Source organism: Rutidosis leptorrhynchoides, chromosome 8, assembly GCF_046630445.1.
Source record: "Rutidosis leptorrhynchoides isolate AG116_Rl617_1_P2 chromosome 8, CSIRO_AGI_Rlap_v1, whole genome shotgun sequence".
Taxonomy (NCBI): domain Eukaryota; kingdom Viridiplantae; phylum Streptophyta; class Magnoliopsida; order Asterales; family Asteraceae; genus Rutidosis; species Rutidosis leptorrhynchoides.
In genome coordinates, this window is record NC_092340.1 from 356,601,989 (window position 1) to 356,623,134 (window position 21,146).

Below are 21,146 nucleotides of genomic sequence, written 5' to 3' on the forward strand. Positions count from 1 at the left end.
AAGGGGGGGTGAATGTAACACCCTAGGCAAATCCCACATCGCCCACGAACATGAGTGATCATGGGATTATAAGGTAATACCCACGCTTAAATGACACAACGCGTTTTGGGATCACAGGCTGAGTAGAAGTGCGAGTACGTTGTGGTTAAGCGTGCTCGGGCGAGAGCACTACCAGGATGGGTGACCTCCTGGGAAAGTGCTTCTCGTGTGTGGTCGCCAAGAAAAAGCTGTGCGCCTGCGGGCAAAGCGGACAATATTGTGGTCATGTTAAGCTGGGGTGTTACAAACGGTTGCACAGTACTTCGTTTCGGTGACTATACTTGGTACGGTGTAATAAGATTTCATAATAAAGGGAATATGCGACGTTGATTAAATGTTAAGTATGGTTATCAAGTGCTCAACAACTTGGAATATTTTTATTAAAACGTTTATATATGAAATCTTGTGGTCTATATTCATAACGCTGCCGGCATTAAACCTATATCTCACCAACTTTATGTGGACGTTTTAAGCATGTTTATTCTCAGGTGATAACTAAAAGCTTCCGCTGCAACATGTTGAATTTAAGCAAGATCTTGAGTATGCATATTTGTGTCAAAAATAAAACTGCATATCGGAGGATTTGTAATGTAAAATATGTTGGAAGTCGTATTGTTATTATCACATGTAAAGTTTGTAAGTCTAAGATTATCGCTAAACGATAATCATTATTATGTTGTTTAAACCTTGTATTTGTAATAAAAGCTATGGTTTGTATTGTAAAAACGAATGCAGTTTTTAAAAAACGTCGCATATAGAGGTCAATACCTCGCGATGAAATCATATGTTATTGTATTTGTCCTTATGGTTAAGGTCGGGTTATGACAGGAATGCTACCTTTTATTGAGAGCCAATGGAAAATCATGATCTTGGATGGAACTCTATTAGACCACACCACTCTCGTCCACGAAGGAATAGCTAGATTACTAGATTGAACAAGAATTCTAATGGCATCCGCAACTATGTAAGAATCGCTTGGGCTCGCGATCCAAATAACATTATCATCAACCAAATCGTTAAGCTTGTAACGGGCTAAAAAAGACTAAAGTTCTTGGGCCTTAAAAAAGTCATAAATGGACAGTGGGGTGGGTAAATGAAGGTCCCAACCTTCCTGAGGCAAATCGGTAGAAGCAGGGAACTGAAAGTAGTAAACAGAATGAAATTTCAAGGGGAAATTGAAAAACAAAGATGTAAATTCATCCTTTAAAATACACCGCGGGTGTTCCATGAGGCGAGCCTCATGGTTTCGATTCTTTTATTGGAGTGTAGTCATCGAACATGTTTTCCATGAAAACACCAAATTCATACAATTCCTCCTTGTAAGTAACTTTTTTTGAACCAAACAATTGATCACCTTTTGCACTGTCTTTTATCAAAGAAGATTGACCCACTACGTGGTTAATCTCACTAGTGGTATCGAAAAATTTCGAGATATTAGGGACCTCTTCATTCCATAAAGGACGTTTATCTTTGCTACAATTCTTCGAAGCAACTTTAGGTTGAAGAAAAATTTCTTTTTTGCATGAAGAGGAGTTACAACGAGCTTGGATTTCTGCACACGATTCTCGACAAGCATTGCTGATGCACTTTGAATCGTTTATCGAATTGGAAGCGGGAGTATCATTGAGTTTAGAAGCAAAGGAGAATTCATGGTTGGTAAAAGAGGTAAATTTTGGAGCAGAGTTTGCAGGAATGGGAGAGGATTTTGGAGAGTTTTTGGGAGAAGATTGTTGGAGGGTAGGATAGTCATTTTCATTTAAGATAAAAGGTGAGTCTTGGGGTTTGTTGAGGTCAACAGCCGAAAGTATATGTACTTTGGTGTCCATTTTGTCATATGTCTCATCCATGTCAGAGATTTTGAATAGAGATTTTTTGATGTCTTCTGCAACACCTTTTGTTCCATACTTCACATTACTTTGGCCCCTTACTGTTTTAGTGACTTTTTCCAAAGAATTATGGATATCAACGGTTACCTTTTCCTTGGAAGGAGAGTGAAAATTTGAATTAGCATTGGGAACCACAAAGTCACCCTCCTCCAGCAACAGTTCCGGTGATAAATCGTATTCTGCCTGACCGGCAGAATTATTATTTTGGGTGGTTTTTTGTTCTGCTGCCTTCAAAGAAAGTTGTAATGCTAGATTGTACTCTTCAATGCACACGCACACTTCACCTACAATCTCTATTTAATAGTCAAAATTTAAACTAATTATTAAAATCCAAATTAATAGTTAAAAAGGAGACAAACTGTTTGATATCATCACTCAAATCATAGGTGAGATTATGATTTTAAAAAATATGCAACGATTGGAATTAAATACAACTACCTTGTTATGATTTTTTTATATAGGGCATCGATCTTTTCACGTTTATAGTTGATAAATCCATTTTAGTTACGTATTAGGTACTTGTATTATACATGTACGATGCACAATTTAAATTGTATCTATTAATTTTATTAGTAAATTTGTCATCATCCTTTTATATATAGTTAGATTCAAACTAGCTTAGATTAAATTAAAAAAAAAAAAAAAAAAAAAAAAAATTCTTAGGTTATAAAAAACTTAGAGCATTAGGAGTCGTGATACTGAGCTCAGTGTTAAATCTCAGTGTTTAGCTTAACACTGAGATTTAACACTGAGCCCAAAACAGAAGAAATCGTTCAGTGTTAAATTTCAGTGTTAAATCAATTCTAATTTATTTTTTTTATTAATTATTTAGTATAATTATATATTAAAAATATAAAATCAAATGTAATACTAAATTTCATTAATAAAAAAATACATTAATTAAATGAAAAAATAATACTTACAAAAAATACATTACTTAATAAAAAACACAATACTTAATCTGTCCGCGGCGTCTCACGATTAGCCCATACATGTTCAATCAAATTTGATCCTAGGCCCTCATGCACTTTCCTATTTCGTAATTCTTTCATCCTCCTCCTGTAAGTTTCGCACCTCTCGATCCAAATTTTTTGCATATTACGAAAGGGTTCATAAACCCGATCATTTTTTATTAGAGCAAAACCATTATCTTCAACAATTATATTGTATATTGCGTAAGATGATGCACGTATACATCATTTGTTTCATAACATTGATGCTATATGTCTTTGCTGGTTGTTGTAGTATAAGCCAACGCCCTGGTAAAATACCAAAAGTCCTCTCAACATCCTTGTGTGCCGCTGTTTGTTTCTTCGAAAAGTACTTACGTTTTTCATCATTTTCATTTGAAAACGCCTTAACAAATGATGCTCACCCGGGATATATACCATCGGCTAGGTAATATCCTGCCTCTTTTGTACTCAACCCCATTTGCAGTAAAAGGAATGTCTTCTATTTCTTCATTAAGCATTGAGTTGAAGAGATTACTAGCGTTCAAGACGTTTAAGTCGTTGTTTGAACCCGCAACTCCAAAGAAAGCATGTCAAATCCAGTTATTATATGTGGCTACGGCTTCTAGCATAATAGTTGGAACTTTGTGATCGCCTCGAGTAAATTGACCTTTCCATGCAACGAGACATTTTTTCCATGCCCAATACATACGATCTAAGCTTCCGATCATTCCAGGTAGACCGTGAATATCTTCGTGAGCCTCATACAATCGTATGATATCATCTGTGGTAGGCTCTCGCATATATTCATCTTTATATAAATCAATAATACACTTACAGAAGTTCATTAGCGATTCACGACATGTTCGTTTCGACTTTGCAAGTACTCGTCAAAAAGATCGGGTGTATCACCATAAGCTAATTGATGTAGAGCGGCAGTTATTTTTAAGTGTGTACTAATACTCAACTTGCCGCACACATCAACCCATAAATAAAATACCTAAAATATTCAGGTAGCGGATCTTTATGGTAGTTGAGAATATCTTCCATGATTCGGATAAAAACGTGACGCCGCATCCGAAACCTCCTTTTAAAATTATCGTCAGAGTATTTGCAACCTTCAACAAAATAGTCGGTAATAAGACGTAAATGTGCGGCTTCATGTTCATGGTCTATGTAACAACATTTGTTTGAATTTTTAGCTTCATTTACACTTTCTAACGCCTCGTTGTCTATTATATCGAGCACTTGCATCAAATACTCTTCGTTAGACGATGACGTTTAAGACATTATTTTAAGAAATATTGTTTGTATGAAAGAGAGGAGCTAATTTGGTAAAGTATTTGTTTGAAGAAATATTGTGTTGTGTTTATGTATAAAATGTATTTGTATATATAGAAGAAGAAAATATTAAAAAAATATATATATTTAATGAATATATCCGTTGAATAATGGATATATTTTCAAAAACCCACCAAAATTACAACGTTACCTGGCTAACGGTGGGAGGAGACGTCGGCACGGAGTCGGGGAACCCACCGTCCCCACTGTTAAATTGTGAAAACGTCAAAAAAAGCATCAACTCCTGGTGCTCTTATAAACGGGAATTTAAAAAATATGTGGCACACATGAAATTTTTTATCTTTCCACTTTGTAAACAATTTTTACAAATATTTGTAATTGTAGAAAACCTCTTATAAAAAAATCGACTGCAAGTCTACTAATTTTTATAAGGGATTGACTAAGTCACGATCTAAGGTTATAAGTTAAGTGTCACTTATTTCATTCAAAATTTTCTAATATATTACAAAAATGAATTTGTTAATGACAGGCTTAGTACATAAACTTTATACTAAGAATTATTGAATTGTACAATAATTTTACGCACTTTAAAGACATTCCTAAAAAATTATGTTGCTAACAAAATTTAACAAAATTAATTCTGTAACCTCACAACTTTTTAATTTTACACATTCATTAAATAATTCTGTAATATAATTCCGTTACTTAGGAGATGTTTGGGCAGGTCCAAGGTTTGCTTATTTTAGGGTCGTCGACATTTAACAGGTTTCTTAGGTGCTAGGTCAATCCATCAAAACTAAAGCGCGTTTACGAGACAAAGTCTATTTGTAATGCAAATTTACCAAACTGCCCCTTTTACGAGACACTTCCTATCTTATCTTATAATAATGAGTTGACCTAAGTTACACCTCTTAACGAGTAACGTGATAGATCTTGTAGAATGATTCAAGTGACTGTTAGTGCATTTTAGAGTGTGTGTTTGAATCGTACTCCGTGTATGATATTTCAAAATTTTGGACACGTGGTTAAATCATAATTACAATTACATTAATACTCCGTATTAACAATTACGAATAACATTAAGTAACGGTAACAAAAATTGATTAAAGAATAGATAGATATTACTAGTGAAATGACCCTTGAAATCACCGGTTTATTTAAACGAAACAGTTTAATGATATGTTTTAGGTATTAAGTGAACGTAAATGCTAAAGTCGTTTAGTTTAATGACCCGTTGATGTGACGACCCGAAAATTTTCGATCAAATTTAAACTTTAATCCTAATATGATCTCGACACGATAAGCAAAGTCTATTGAACCAAGTCTCAAAAGGGTTGAACGATCTTTATGGATGCATTTGACCTCGACTATTCCCGACGATTCACGAATAAATTGTTTGTAAATAAATATGTATGTATATATATAAATGTAAGTATATATAATAACTTAAAATTATAAAATATAATTTAACATTAGATTAAAAATGTAAAATAAGATACAAAATAATTAAGTGAAATTTAAAATGAACCTATATATATATTTATATATATATACATTTATATATATATATATATATATATATATATATATATATATATATATATATATATAGTATAATTATTATTATAAGTATATTATAATATATATAAAATTTATAAATAATAAATATTCAATAAAAGTTACAATAAAATATATTATATGATTAATAAATAATACATATTTAATAATAGATAATACAAGTTAAAATATAGTTACTAAAATTATTATCACTATCATTATTATCATTAATAACAGATTTGATACATGTAATATGTCGTATTCTTATTATTATTAGTATTATTATGTTTATCGTTATTGTTATTAATAAGAGTATCATAGTATCATATTATCATATCATCACTTTTATTATTATTTTATCAATATTATTACTATTAAAGTTATCATTATGAAAATTACTAGAAATTCTCATTTTTAGTATCATTATTACTTTTATCATTATTATTATTATAATTAGTAGTATTATTCGATATTATTATTATTATTATTAAGTTATTAGTACTTTTATTATTAGTAATAATTTACATCACATTATTATTAATCTAATTATATTTATAAGTCAGTATTTTTAAATCCGATAAAACCAGATTTACTATTTTGATATGTACAAGTATTATTATTATTATTGGTGTTAATATCATCATTATTTCTATTATTATTATTATTATCATTATTATCATTATTATTTGTTTCATTAATATTAGATATTAGTATTTGTACAATTAATATTATTAGGTTTCTTTATATATTTAATATACAGATATATATATATATATATATTTGATATATAATTATATAAATACAGATATATATATAAATACATGTACATATAAAAAGATATAATTAAATAAATTTATATTTACATATATATATATATATATATATATATATATATCGTATATACATGTATAAATCCAGACAAATTACGTATTCTGTTTACTATCCTTTTCAAGCTGTTTATAAATTTGTTTTACATCCCTAAACCAGTACAATCATTCTCAATTAAGTCATATAAACAAACAAAAGCAGTTTTAAATCGTACGATATCTTTTTCTGTGATAGAAACCTTGTCGAACAAATTGATCACTACAATACAATTGAAATCGATTATAGCAGTTACAACAAGTATTAAATCACTCTATGTATGCCACCTACTGCACTTGTGAATTTTAAAAACTGGAAATCAAAAATTAAAGCTCGTTACCTCTGTTTCTTCTATTTTTTTCAAAACTTCGAATTCGAAAGTAAATTCAAAATGTAATAATGCAAAGAGGTTAGTAATCGTTCATATAAACTTTCTGTAAAAGTTTCAAATCTTAAGTTTTTGTATTGAATTCAAATTTCGAAGTTAAACGTATTTTTTTTAAAAGTCAAACTCGTGTTCTTCAAACAAATTAGAGATTTAGAAGGCATCTCTCTTGAAATTGTTGGTTCAGAAAGTTTATAGTAAGGATTTCAAACATTTTTCATTCAGGAATTATAGTCTATAACAGTCTCTAAGCTCGAAATTGATTTTGTGTTCTTAAAATATTTAAATGAGCTGTTACGGTTTTTATTTAATCTTTGGATTTATTTAATTAATTGAATTAATCCTTAATCATTTTAGTGTCAGTTATAAATCTTAAATTTATATAAGAAACTAATCATAGGTTAGGATTAAGCTTGGTCAATTTGAATCTGTTCTTGATGAAGATGATGATAAAATAAAATGGGTTAAAAAAAGTAAAGCTGTTGGGTTTAATCCAGAGAAACAGGAGTGGTCGAGTGGTCTGACTGATGTTGCTTAACCGAGAGGTCTCGGGTTCAATCCCTGCTTGGTGCACCTCTTTTTAAAATGAGCTTTCTAAGGTAGTTTTTCATTTTTAAAAATAATCATCATCATCATCATCATCATCATCATCATCATCATCATCATCATCATCATCATCATTATTATTATTATTATTATTATTATTATTATTATTATTATTATTATTATTATTATTATTATTATTATTATTATTAGTATTCGTATTATTGTCATTATTATTATTATGATCAAGATTACTATTATTATTGAAAATATCATAGTTATTATTAGTTTTGTAATTATTATTATTATTATTATTATTATTATCATTAATTATTATTATTGTTATTATGTTAGTCATTATTATTAACGAGATGATTTAGGATATTATTATTATCAATACTAGTATAATTTAAAAAGTTATTAGTAATATCATTACTACATATATTATTGTTATTATTAGTATTATTATCATTATATTATTATTGCTAGTATTATTAATATGACTTCAAGGTTATTAAACAGGTTAATAAAACAAGTATATAATAAAAGTTGTTATATTAAAGATTATAGAAATTTATTATAATTATATTAATACATGTAAAATTATAATTTTGATACAAATTAAGGTTATGAGAAGCCATAGTTATTAACTACGAAGATTATGATTATTATGACCATGAAAATAAAGGTTTTCATAATATTATTATTATTAAATATAGAAATTTTGATATAAATATTATTATTATGAAAATGACTAGAATTTTAATCAAAATATGATTTAATGGAATTAGTAAAATTATTATAACTATTCTTATCATATTTATTATAATTATGATACAATTTAGTATTATTGTCATTATTAATATCATTATTTTTATTAACATTATTATTATCGCTTTTATCATTACTATTATAAAATAATATTATTATTACTAATATTGATGTTATTATAATTAATAATTTAACAAACAAATAGAAATATACTTAATACACATACTTAAACTATATTAATATCTTATTTATTAAAATATATAAAATGAATAAACTTAATTAAATAATGAAATATATAAGTATTAATATAAAAACTATATCACTAATAATAATATATATATTTGTTCGATTACAAGTATATATTTTAATATGTATATGAATGATCTAGGTTCGTGAATCCGAGGTCAACCCTACACTTGTTCAAAGTCGTCATATGTATTTTTACTACAAAATACAGTATAGTGAGTTTCATTTGCTCCATTTTTAAATGCTTTTGCAATATATATTTTTGGGACTGAGAATACATGCGCTGCTTTTATAAATGTTTTATGAAATAGACACAAGTAATCGAAACTACATTATATGGTTAAATGATCGAAATCGAATATGCCCCTTTTAGTCTGGTAATCTAAGAATTAGGGAACAGACACCCTAATTAACGCGAATCCTAAAGATAGATCTATTGGGCCTAACAAACCCCATCCGGGTTACGGATGCTTTAGTACTTCGATTTTATCATATCCGATGAGAGTCCCAGAATGATGGGGATATTCTAGACGCGTTTTGTTAATGTCGATTACCAGGTGTTCACTATATGAATGATTTTTATCTCTATGCAGTTTATGCGAAATGTCTGATATGAGATGATTTTTAATTCGTGGGTTACGCGTGTTATTTTGTACTCGGGTTACGTGTACAATTATATATAAGAAATCTTGTAGTCTATTAAAATGATGAAAATGAATGTTTATGATAAACTAATGAACTCACCAACTTTTTGGTTGACACTTGAAAGCATGTTTATTCTCAGGTTTGAAAGAAATCTTCCGCTGTGCATTTGCTAATTTTAGAAATATTATTGGGAGTCATTCATGACATATTTCAAAAGACGTTGCATACGAGTCGTTGAGATCAACAAGATTATTATTAAGTCATTTATAGTTTGGATATATTATGAAATGGTATGCATGCCGTCAACTTTCGATGAAATGAAAGTTTTTTTTTTTTTTAAAAACGAATGCAATGTTTGTAAAATGTATCATATAGAGGTCAAGTACCTCGCGATGTAACCAAATGTAATGTATTCGTCATGATGGATTAGGACGGGTCGCTTCAGTTGAACCACATATTTCGACTAAAAAACTTGTCGTTGTCTTTACAAACATATTGATATACTTAACTTAGTCAGAATAAAAGAACTACATTTATTCTCCCACCGCTTTCTTTCAATTTTGATCACAATTATTATTTTTCTTATCATAAAAGTTACATTACAACATTTTATTGAGACGTGTATTTCGCATACATATGTAACGTAATTAATCCCGTAAAGAAAACATATATTTGAATAGTAATAATAATATAATAATACTCCATCCGTCCACTACAAATGTCCAGTTACTTTTTGCACAAAGTTTTAGGAAATTCCACTAACTTCATTCTTCACCAATCAAAAATCTTCTCTCTCCCCATAATAACCTCTTCTGATTGGTTAAAGCATCAAGTAGATTCCTAAAATGGGACAGCCCAAAATAGAAAGGTGGATCATTATCATTTTCATTATTGTAGTAATATCGTTGTATATGTATGTAAATCAGTATTGTTATCTCATCGTATTTTTGGTCAAAACAAAAACTGAAATGCTACTGGTGATGTGAGCAAAAGAAGTAAACAATTGTAATTAGTTAGATATATATATCAATTTTTGACGAAACGTGATTTATAGTATTCGTGGGCTATCAATTAAGAGAAATTAACAACAGTAAAAAAATAATTACAGTCAGCTAAAGATATATAAAGATAACTAATAGTGATCACATTATGTAAAGATGACTAATAGTGATCACATTATGTATTCTCACCTTATAATAGTTTTATATAATTGAGGAGAATTAGATGATTAGCGTGTATCGATTATGGTAGTTAATGTCATAGTACATAGCTCATAGAAGAAAAAAAGCAAACATGAATAGTTGCCGCTAAAAAAATAGGGCATAAAGACGTATCACATTAATATTCAATAAATGGTAAATATGATGAGTTTATATGTTTAAATGGACTCATATGATATAATCATATTTAAGTGGGTAAAAATGTTATTATTAAAGTTAAGAAGGGTATATATGATAAAAACCTTAAATAAATAAATAAAATATTTAAATAATGTTAATGACATCATCAAAATGGCTTAGATTTTTTTTTTTAATTTTTTTAACAAAGGAATTAGCCTAATAATGACATCATCATTATAGGATTTTAATAGAAACTATAGATTGTGCACAAAAGTGAAGTCGTGAGTTTTTTTTTTTTGAAAAGCAATATATTATATAACTCGAGAAAAAAACGCGAGGTACAACAAAGATTACAACGCACTAAACGTAGAGATATCGAGCTAGAATCCTACGCCAACTAAACTAAATTACACATGAAGAAACACACACCATAAAATACTAATTACACAAGTAATGAACTTGGATTATGGAGCCAATCATGCCATTCGATTTTTCTTTTCTTCAACACTTCGCGACCCAATCATAGCTCAAAACTTGAATTTCACTAAGTGCATTTGGAGGAGTCCACGAAATCTTCTTAAAAACTTTTTGGTTTCGATTCTTCCAAATAAGATAACCGCAAATCCATTCAACTGCTTGCCATAATTGACCACCCAATTCAGAACAATTCGAAAGAACAAAAACGCGAAGGAGGTTGTCAAAAGATAGATTAGCCGAATCAAAACTACACCAATCTCGAACTTTTTCCCATATAACTCGAACATGTGAACACGACAAAAGGGAATGCTTCACCGATTCTATATCACCACCACAAAGAGGGCATAAAACGGAATGTAGATCGATACCCCGTTTGTCAAGTTCGAACAAAACAGACAATCTTTCATGCTTAGCTCTCCAAACAAAAACTTCGACTTTTTTTGGAACAAGATTATTTTTCATAGTCACCGAGTTTGCATCACTTAAAGGATAGACTTTTTCCATAATATGCTTTGTTAATTTTTTTGTAGAAAAAGAACCGCGACCACTTAACTTCCATGAAAAAGAGTCTTCTTTATCCGGAAACATTATGATGGATGAAAGCAATAATATTAAATTATCCAACTCGTCCTTTGTACGCCCCGTAATCGAGCGAGACCATTCCCACGAACAAACTATCGAACCATCCATGTATTGGATACGGTTAGAGACCGAGACATGGGGGTAAGATTCGAGCCGCACCAATCTCTTGAAAACATCCTTGAGCTGTTTGTCCTTTAACCAAATATCTTCCCAAAATTTTGTGTTATTGCCATTTCCAATCACCCTCGCAAAAGAATTTGTAAACTCGACACCCGCATTATCAATCTCGAACCCTACTTTAACAATATTACTCAAGGTAGAATTAGTAGATAAAGAATTCCCACCCGTATTAACAATATTACTCCAGGTCGTGAGTTTTAATGTTTTGAATGGTGTTGGTTAATTGAATTAATCGAAGAACTTACTTGATGATCTGATCTTTATTCCTAATGGGTTATTTAATTTTGGCTTTATTTGTTTGGAAATTTCATCTTTTTCTTTGACAACCTAATAATTTCATTCTTTTGTACTCTAATTATTCAATAATATAACTCAATCCAAATAAGCTTTACTATTGAGTCCATTTATTATAAGGATTTTACTACAAGATATCCTCACAAACACATATTAACAACAATTTATTAAAGTGAATATTCTATAAATAAGTTAAAATGCTTTTATTAAATATGAAAGTTTCTATAATAAAATATGTGTTTATTGCAATTTTAGTTTTAAAATGAAATTTTAAAATTAATTATTGTTCTTTAACATGTGTCATAGGGGCACATGTTTTCGATAAAAGAAATTCAAAACATTTCGTTTTATAAAAAATTTCGTTACGTTTAAAAAATATATATAATAATAGGAGCACATGTTAGCAAAAGAGAGGCGATCATTATGCAACTAATTTTAATCATATACTACTAAAATGTTTTAGGTATTGTACAATATAATGTGTTAAAGTATATTTAGTAATCTATTACTAAATATTAATGGTTTAGACTGAACATAACCCAACGTCAAATCGCCGGCGTGAGATGGGATGTCACGGTTGACGGTGGCTGACGCTAGGGATGACAATGAATCAGATATGGATCGGGTGAGGCCGTATCCATATCCATATCCATTTATTTTTTTTACTTTTCATCCATCCATATCCATATCCGTCGGGTGAAGCGGGTTAATGGATAATTATCCATATCCGTTTAAATTTATTTTATTTTTAACAATTATAAGCGGTGGTTCACTATATACGATCAAAAGTAATATTTTTAATAGTTTATGCGACCGAAAGTCACATTTTACTAATCTATATAACAAATATTCAATAGATAACCTATTAAACATGTAAAGATATCGACATGTAAGTTGCTTACTTTTAGTTACATGGAATCACATTTGAACCACCAAAGTACGATAAATACATTTGATTATTTAAACAAAATAAAATATAAGAAGAAAGTTATATTTTTAGAGAAAAATATAAAGAAAGATGAATATGAATATAATTAATGAAATATCACTACATAAATGATACTAATTTGAGTGATAAATTTATATATTAAGTTATTTCGGGTGAAAGCGGGTTCATTCATGGATGAAATTTTTTCATCCACATCCATATCCATATCCATTTAGATCGTCCATATCCACGAATAATCGGGTGGATCGGATGGATATCCACTGAATCGGGTATCCATTGTCATCCCTAGCTGACGCCGGTTAACCCAGCGTCACTTTTTGACGGAAACCAGCGAGGGTTAAAATCTTGACGGAAGGGTTAAAAGTTGAAGCAGCCAATGAATGGATTTTGTGATTTTAATATTAATATATTTTTATAATTAATTTATTTTTTCACCCCAATTCCCAATCAGATTTTATCATATCACACTTCAAATATTTGACACAAAAACTTGACATTTTGGGTTAACGGGGGTCAAATACAGTCACAGTCAAAAATCCATTTTTTCATCAAAAAATGCATAATCCGACTCTGACATCACAGTCAGGGTTAGGAATAATCCTAAGGATCTATCATTCATAACAAAACTGTTACTCCGTATTAGAAAAGTTCAATAATTGGATTGATTTAGCTAATGCTTTAAACCTTTGTCAATTGACACCATACCAATTTGACACAAAATACAGACATTGTCAAACAACACTTTGTTTAGTTGCCGTTTTGATCATTGATATTGATACTAATATTTATATTAATAATTAACAATGTTAAAAATAATACGAGTATAAATATTATTATACCGAGTACTTTAATTCATGTTAACAAATATAAAATAAATTTGAATTTAATATAAAAAGTGAAGTGATTTGTTATATCCGAAAAGAACAGGTAAACCTGAATAATGAGGTCAATTTGGTCAATTTCCAGCTAATATTCCTAATTGAGTTCAATATAAATACACCACCGTTTAGATATCTTATACATTCAAAAAAGTGTATATTCATATTCATATTCATATTCATATTCATATTCATATTCTCATTCAATTTACACATAAACAAACAATAACCCTCCACTTGATTTTATTGCAATTCTCCAACTTTAATCCTTCAATTTCATCGTAACTGAATCGCAACGATCTGGGGTTTCCTAATTGTGATCAAATTTTAATCTTTCTTTGAAATCAAAATTTTTTCATTTTTTTAGAAGGTGAAAAGGGGTTAGGGTTTCCAATTTGGTTGTGAAATTAGGGTTTAAATGGCGTTCAATTTATCAAAATTTATGGATAAAGTTTATTTGATTGCTGAAGGGGGATCTCGTTATTGTTCTAAGAAAACTGATGATATTTGCGGTGATTTTTGCGATGAGGTAATTATTAATTATTAAATATGATCAATTTCATCATTTGTTTGATCTGATTTAATAACTTAATTCATTAACTGTTTATTGCATTCTGGTAATTAGCTTTAATTATTTTGCTTTTGCTGAACAGGGCCTTAAATGAATATTTAGTTAATATTAAAAATTAAAAATTGTTTAATTGGGTTTTGAGTTAGGTATTATATAAATTTTGTTTTAAGCAAATTATTGGATTTAGGGGATTTTTTTTTTTTAATGTTTATGGCAATTTGTAAGTTTTAATGATATGGTATCCTAAAATTCTGATTAGGAACTCAAACTTCAATATTCACCCAAATATTTGGGCTTTAACTTCCAATTATTGAAGAGTTAATACTTATGGATTATTGTTTACAAGTTTTAATCTTTGATATCAGATAATCTTAATTTTGAACAACAAGGTCATATTATATAGATAACAACATACTCTCACATATATGGTTGTTACACTTGAATGATTTTTGAAGATATTTGTACACTTACTATACAAATTATAAAGATTTATATCCTATTGTGTGCATATTATGTGGAAGATTAATAAAAATGTTGTTCTTTGATTTGCAGGATTCAGGGAAATCTTCTACTATATCAAGAGTGAGGTGCATTCTTCGTGGTTTGGATTTAAAAATGCTAATATTTCTATTCGTATTAGTCCCAACCGTTATCTTTGGATTATACGTACATGGTCAAAAAATATCCTACTTTTTACGACCGTTATGGGAATCACCACCAAAACCGTTTCACGAAATCCCACATTATTATCACGAAAACGTATCAATGGAGAATCTTTGTAAGCTTCATGGATGGAGAACTCGCGAGTTCCCAAGACGGGTTTTTGATGCCGTTTTATTTAGTAATGAAGTTGATCTCCTTAAAATAAGATGGCATGAATTATACCCTTACATTACTGAATTTGTACTCCTTGAATCAAACTCGACGTTTTCTGGTGTTCCTAAACCTCTAGTGTTTTCGGGCCATCGTGATGAGTTTAAATTTGTGGAGAATAGGTTAACTTATGGGATGATCCCGGGAAGATTTAAAAAAGGCGAAAACCCGTTTGTTGAAGAAGCTTATCAACGATTAGCATTGGATTATCTTTTGAAAAAAGCGGGGATTGAAGATGATGATTTGTTAATCATGTCGGATGTTGATGAGATTCCAAGTAGACATACGATTAATCTTTTGAGATGGTGTGATGATATACCTCAAGTTCTTCATCTTCGGTTAAAAAATTATTTATATTCGTTTGAGTTTTTTTTGGATAATCATAGTTGGAGGGCGTCAGTTCATCGATATAAATCAGGAGAAACGACGTACGCTCATTTTCGTCAATCGGATGTTATATTGGCGGATGCAGGGTGGCATTGTAGCTTTTGTTTTCGCCGTATAAATGATTTTATATTTAAAATGAAAGCTTATAGTCATAATGATAGAGTAAGGTTCAACAAGTTTTTGAACCCTGATAGGGTTCAGAAAGTTATATGCAAAGGGTCGGATCTTTTCGATATGATACCAGAAGAATATACATTTAAGGAAATTATCGGGAAAATGGGCCCCATTCCACATTCGTATTCGGCTGTTCATCTTCCTGCATATCTTCTTGAAAATGCAAATGATTATCGGTTTCTTTTGCCTGGGAACTGCGTAAGAGAAAGTGGCTGAACTTGAACGCTAGTTTGAACCTGAATGACTATAAAGTTTGTAACTTTAAACTTTACACACGAACCCCGTAAAGTTTTTAACATTGTAAATGCTTACGAAGATGGTTATAGAGCGAGACGAATACATGATATGGTATGAGGTGATAATGTAAATAGTCTCTGTTTCCATTTGTTTGTTAGTTTGGGGAGGTTGTGTGCTTCGATGGCTCGATTGTTTATTGTTAGCCATTGACGCACACATCCTTTTAGATAATGCATTAGGGAATTTTGGATCGAGACTAACTTTTTTTCATCTTTAATGAAATCGCGTTCTTTTTAACGAGTTCTTGCCTATCTTTGAAGTGGTAATCTGCTAATGTTGTTTTAGACTTGGTTGTGTTTTATTACCATAAATAAAGTTTGGTTGCATTTAGAGTACAAGAACTAGGTTTGTAATATTTGTGACATTTGGTGACACATGATTTTTATGAGTGAAGATGTGTGTTTGCCTGTTTACCAAAATAATTGGCGTTTCATGTTGCAGCAGTACAAGCATGTTTGTCCTTTTGTTTATATAGTTCATGTTAAACATGATACTCGATAGATATTTTAGAATCTTGATAATCTACACTAATGTTTTGTTTGTTTTTTTTATTTGAACGGCGAACAACTATTTATAAATAACCTCTTAGCAAGTAACTAGAGGTAAAAGAACAAGATACAACAGTCTACAACGGCTTCAAGAGCCAATTATTCTAAGATATTTTAACTCTATTAGTAATTCAATAATAATAATAATTATTCCAAGAACTGTCAAAAAAAATTCTTAAATTCGCCACGTAATAATATTAAAAACAAAAGAATAAATAGTATGTTGTTGCTCAAATGAGTCCCATGTCTAGACTATTATTTTATTAGTACAATTTCAAAAGAATTACTCCGTAATTTATAATTTTTCTAACTGTAGTCTGTGAGTTGTCGTGAAGGTATATTAAAGAAAAATTCTTTAATCTAATCTAATTCATAAGTTTAAAGTATAAAGACCAATTATAGTTTGAATTGATCAAAGCTAGATGGAAGATGAAGTCAAACTAATACTTAGGCATAAAAGCATCGCTATTGCTTAAAAATTGTTTAATTAAAAACCACTTTGTATGTTTCTTTGGGTTAACCGAAACTAATGTTAGTTAAACAACTGGCACACGTATACATGTGTAATGCTTTTAAATATGACAGGAAGAATAAGGAAACGATAAATTTGTAAGAGATGATACACTCCGGATTATACGTCCTCTTCTCCGGTAAACTTCCGGCTACCAGTTTTCTCTATTCTAATCGTTATTTTAATTTGATTGCTTCAACCATCATGTTCTCAATACCTGTTTCACCGTTTACACCACATCACTCTACATCCAAAAAGTCGATTCACCCTAAACCCAACATAATCAATCACATCAAATATAAACCAGACAATGTTGGGGTATGGGTTAAAATTGATCGGAATAATAGCAACGAGACTGTCCAACCTTCGATTAATCAAGTCCCTAAGCCTGATGAATTCCCCGATCTGAACCAATCTATCAGGAACCCTAATATTCCCACAGCCGCCAGATTCAACACCTCATCTAACAACATCTACCAACGATTCAAATCCCATGAGAATGCAAAAAACCTGATCAAGCAATACGGATCTAATTCCAACCAGCATTCTCGTGATAAACCTGAACCAAAAAACATCATATCTTTCCTTTTTTTCAACTTTCCCGACTCCTGGAATTCTGTAAAACTATGGGGTCTGTTCAAACAATTTGGGGATATCACCGAAGTTTACATCCCAAAGAAAACGTTAAAAAATGGAAAACGCTTCGGTTTCGTCCGATACAGGAACATTCCGGAACATCTTGTTGATTCGATGGTGAGGAAACTCAATATGATTGTTGTTGATGGTATGCTTCTTGTAGTTTACAAAGCTCATGACAGAAAATTGCACAACGTGTCCAATACTCATCCTCCTGTGAACAAACCGTGTCAGAATAATCATCCGCCAACAAACAAGTTCACTGATGATCGCAAATTCTCCGAAGTCACTGCCCCTCAGGCTCAAAATGAATCGAACAAAAGCTCAGGTATAACTAATAACTATCTTAAAACTATAGAGATTAACGTATTGCAAGACGAAAAGCTCAATGATTTACTTGGTCATGCTCTTGTTGGGGTGATCAAAAACATTGATCACCTTATGTATTTTGATGAAATCTGTAAATCGGAAAATCTTATAGGATTTGAGCCTAAATACCTAGGTGGTCGTGATGTTATGCTTATCTTTGATGACAAAAAATTGGCTCTCGATGTTTTAAACACTAGCAAACTGAACGAAAATAGGAACCCCTTGGGGAATTGGTTTGATGACATCCAACCTTGGGATCCTGATGAATACTCCTATCCTGGGCGTTTAGTTTGGGTTGAAATCAAAGGGGTACCGTTTACATGTTGGTTTGAATCAACGTTCAATGACATTGCTAAAGAATGGGGTGAAATAATTGAACAAAAAAATTGTTCCATTGATGAGAAAGTTCACAAGATTTATCTTCAGGAAAGGTTCTCATCATTACTAGATCACTTGAACCCATTTACGGTCGTGCCCTTATCAATCACGGGTCTACATCTACATATGCTTTTGTTTCTGAAATCAACGAACCTACGATTGAGTTTAACTCCATGGATAACGAATCATCAGTTTGGGATGATGATGTACTATCTGATGATTATGCTTCGGACGAAGAATCCCTCATGGATGGTAACCAAATATTTGAAGGTTATGCGACACAAAAATCGCCAAAAAACATGTTCAATACCAACGGCACTAGCGACAACAATTCTGGCACCGAAAATATACCACCTTCGGATGGGTCGTCTTTGTCTAACTCGAAGAGATTTGCTGCCTGCAAGTTTCCAAAAAATCTTGATGACACTAATTCGAACTCTGAGCCTAAAGATAATGGTAATAATGAACATGTTGTTTCATCAGATTATGATCATGTTTCGGAAACGGACACAGGTGATGATAACTTATCGTCCCCTATAAGCGGTAATCAGAACAGTCCCCATACATCCCATGATTTACACAACTCGACATCTGAACCCAACCCCAATCCTCTAAACGAGACTACACCTCCATCCATACCTATTAGCCCAATTCAGATTATGTATAACCTACAATCCTTGAACTCCGCTAAGCCCAATATCGATCTCCATGCTCCTATAACAAACCCAATAAACCTATCTTCTCCTAACCCACCTCATAACGAACCCGTCCCTTTAACCCAACCAAACCACGAAACCAATCCTTCTAATTCTAACTTTGATGGAAGCTGTGATGTGTCAAATAAGGCTGATACAGACAGCTCCTCAGGGATCCCTTCATCCACTCATGATTGTCCAATTAATATTGACGACAATGTGACTTCTAATCCAACACTAGCCGAGATTCGATCTAACGAAAAGAAGAAACGTTTGCATGCGAAGAAAGAAAAAAAGAAAAGTCATCGAACTAGCGACCTTGAATTCAAAAAAATCGCACGGAATCAACCAAAACCGCCTCACCATTCTACGCTAGCTGAACCGAGTAGAAAAGCACCGCAATCCAAATTCCTATATATTAAACATTGTGCACGTAGCGGACAAAAACTGAAATTCGGTCAACTTAACCGCATATGTAGCTCGACATCTAATCCCAACTCTACACTGAATATTCCCAAAAAATCGGGCTCAAAAAATGCATCTGGAAGCAGCACAAGTACAAATGAATTTGGTACAGGTATCGGAATCCGATGGAATGCGGAACATTAGCACCCTCCTTCATCATCTCGTTCTTTGTAAGTTTTCTAATGGCTTGTATTTCTCTTAATATTCGGGGAGTAGGGGTAACGGGTAAAATTAATTGGCTTAAAAAAATATGCAACTCAAACTGCCCTATCATCTTAGGTCTACAAGAAACAAAATGTGGACAATCTCCTGATTCACTTATTGACTCCTTTTGGTATAATTCCCACTTCAATTTTGTTCAAAAAGACGCTATCGGGGCCTCGGGTGGTCTACTATTGATCTGGGACTCCTCCACTTTTACATTTGAAAGTGCAATTGAAGGTGAATTTTTCATTGCTATCAAAGGAAAGTGGTCTGGATATGCCTCAGACATGGTAATCATTAATGTTTACGGGCCCCATTCACACAGGAAAAAACTTGTATTTTGGGATGAACTCTCAAGACTTGTTGATTCCATTGATATTCCTCACATCATCTTTGGTGATTTCAATGAAGTTCGATCCAAATCTGAACGCCTAAACTGTTTCTTCAAGCAATCCTGGGCCGACAATTTTAATAAATTCATTGATAACTCTAACCTTATCGATATTCCACTTGGAGGTAAGAAATACACCCGCTTGTGTCTCAAGACAATGAAATTCAGTAAACTTGACCGTTTCTTGGTGTCTGAGTCCATCTTAAAACTTTGGCCGAATATCTCCTCAAAATCACTCGACCGTGACCTTTCCGACCATTGTCCTATTATTCTTAAAAACTCTATCGTAGACTTTGGCCCTAAACCCACTCGTGTTTTTAATACCTGGTTGAAATTAAAAAATGCAGACGACATCATAAAATCTACATGGTCACAACCCGTAAGCGGAAACCGCCCTGACTGTATCCTCCGAAACAAACAAAAAAACGTCAAATTTGAACTAAAAAAACTAAGCGCACAACTAAATAATCTAGACAATGAAATTAAAACACACCTCGATGCTTCTAATGATTTTGAGAAACTTGCGGAAATTAGGCCCTTAACAGATCTCGAAAAGGACAAATGGATTAATAACAGAATGCAACACATAGTAAAAGAAAAACAGAAATCTAACATGTTCAAACAGAAAGCCCGAATCAAATGGAACCTCGAGGGCGATGAAAACTCTAAATACTTTCATAATTACATTAAAAGAAGAGTTAACAAAAACAATATCCGTGGCATATCCCTAAATGGTACATGGTCCGAAGAACCTAACAC

The 21,146-nt window shown here is 31.4% G+C and overlaps 2 protein-coding genes across 2 annotated transcripts; both read left to right on the forward strand.

The window, feature by feature from the left end:
• The first annotated feature begins 14,069 nt into the window (after positions 1–14,069).
• On the forward strand, positions 14,070–16,427 carry LOC139861875 (uncharacterized). Its single transcript, XM_071850397.1, has 2 exons — positions 14,070–14,417; positions 15,012–16,427. Exons 1-2 carry the CDS (start codon positions 14,307–14,309, stop codon positions 16,107–16,109), a joined length of 1,209 nt encoding a protein of 402 aa, XP_071706498.1. The 5' UTR covers positions 14,070–14,306; the 3' UTR covers positions 16,110–16,427.
• Positions 16,428–17,383: 956 nt separating this feature from the next.
• On the forward strand, positions 17,384–19,792 carry LOC139862700 (uncharacterized). Its single transcript, XM_071851323.1, has 2 exons — positions 17,384–18,213; positions 18,367–19,792. The coding sequence occupies exons 1-2, from the start codon at positions 17,454–17,456 to the stop codon at positions 19,170–19,172; spliced, it is 1,566 nt and encodes a 521-aa protein (XP_071707424.1). The 5' UTR covers positions 17,384–17,453; the 3' UTR covers positions 19,173–19,792.
• The last annotated feature ends 1,354 nt before the right edge of the window (positions 19,793–21,146 follow it).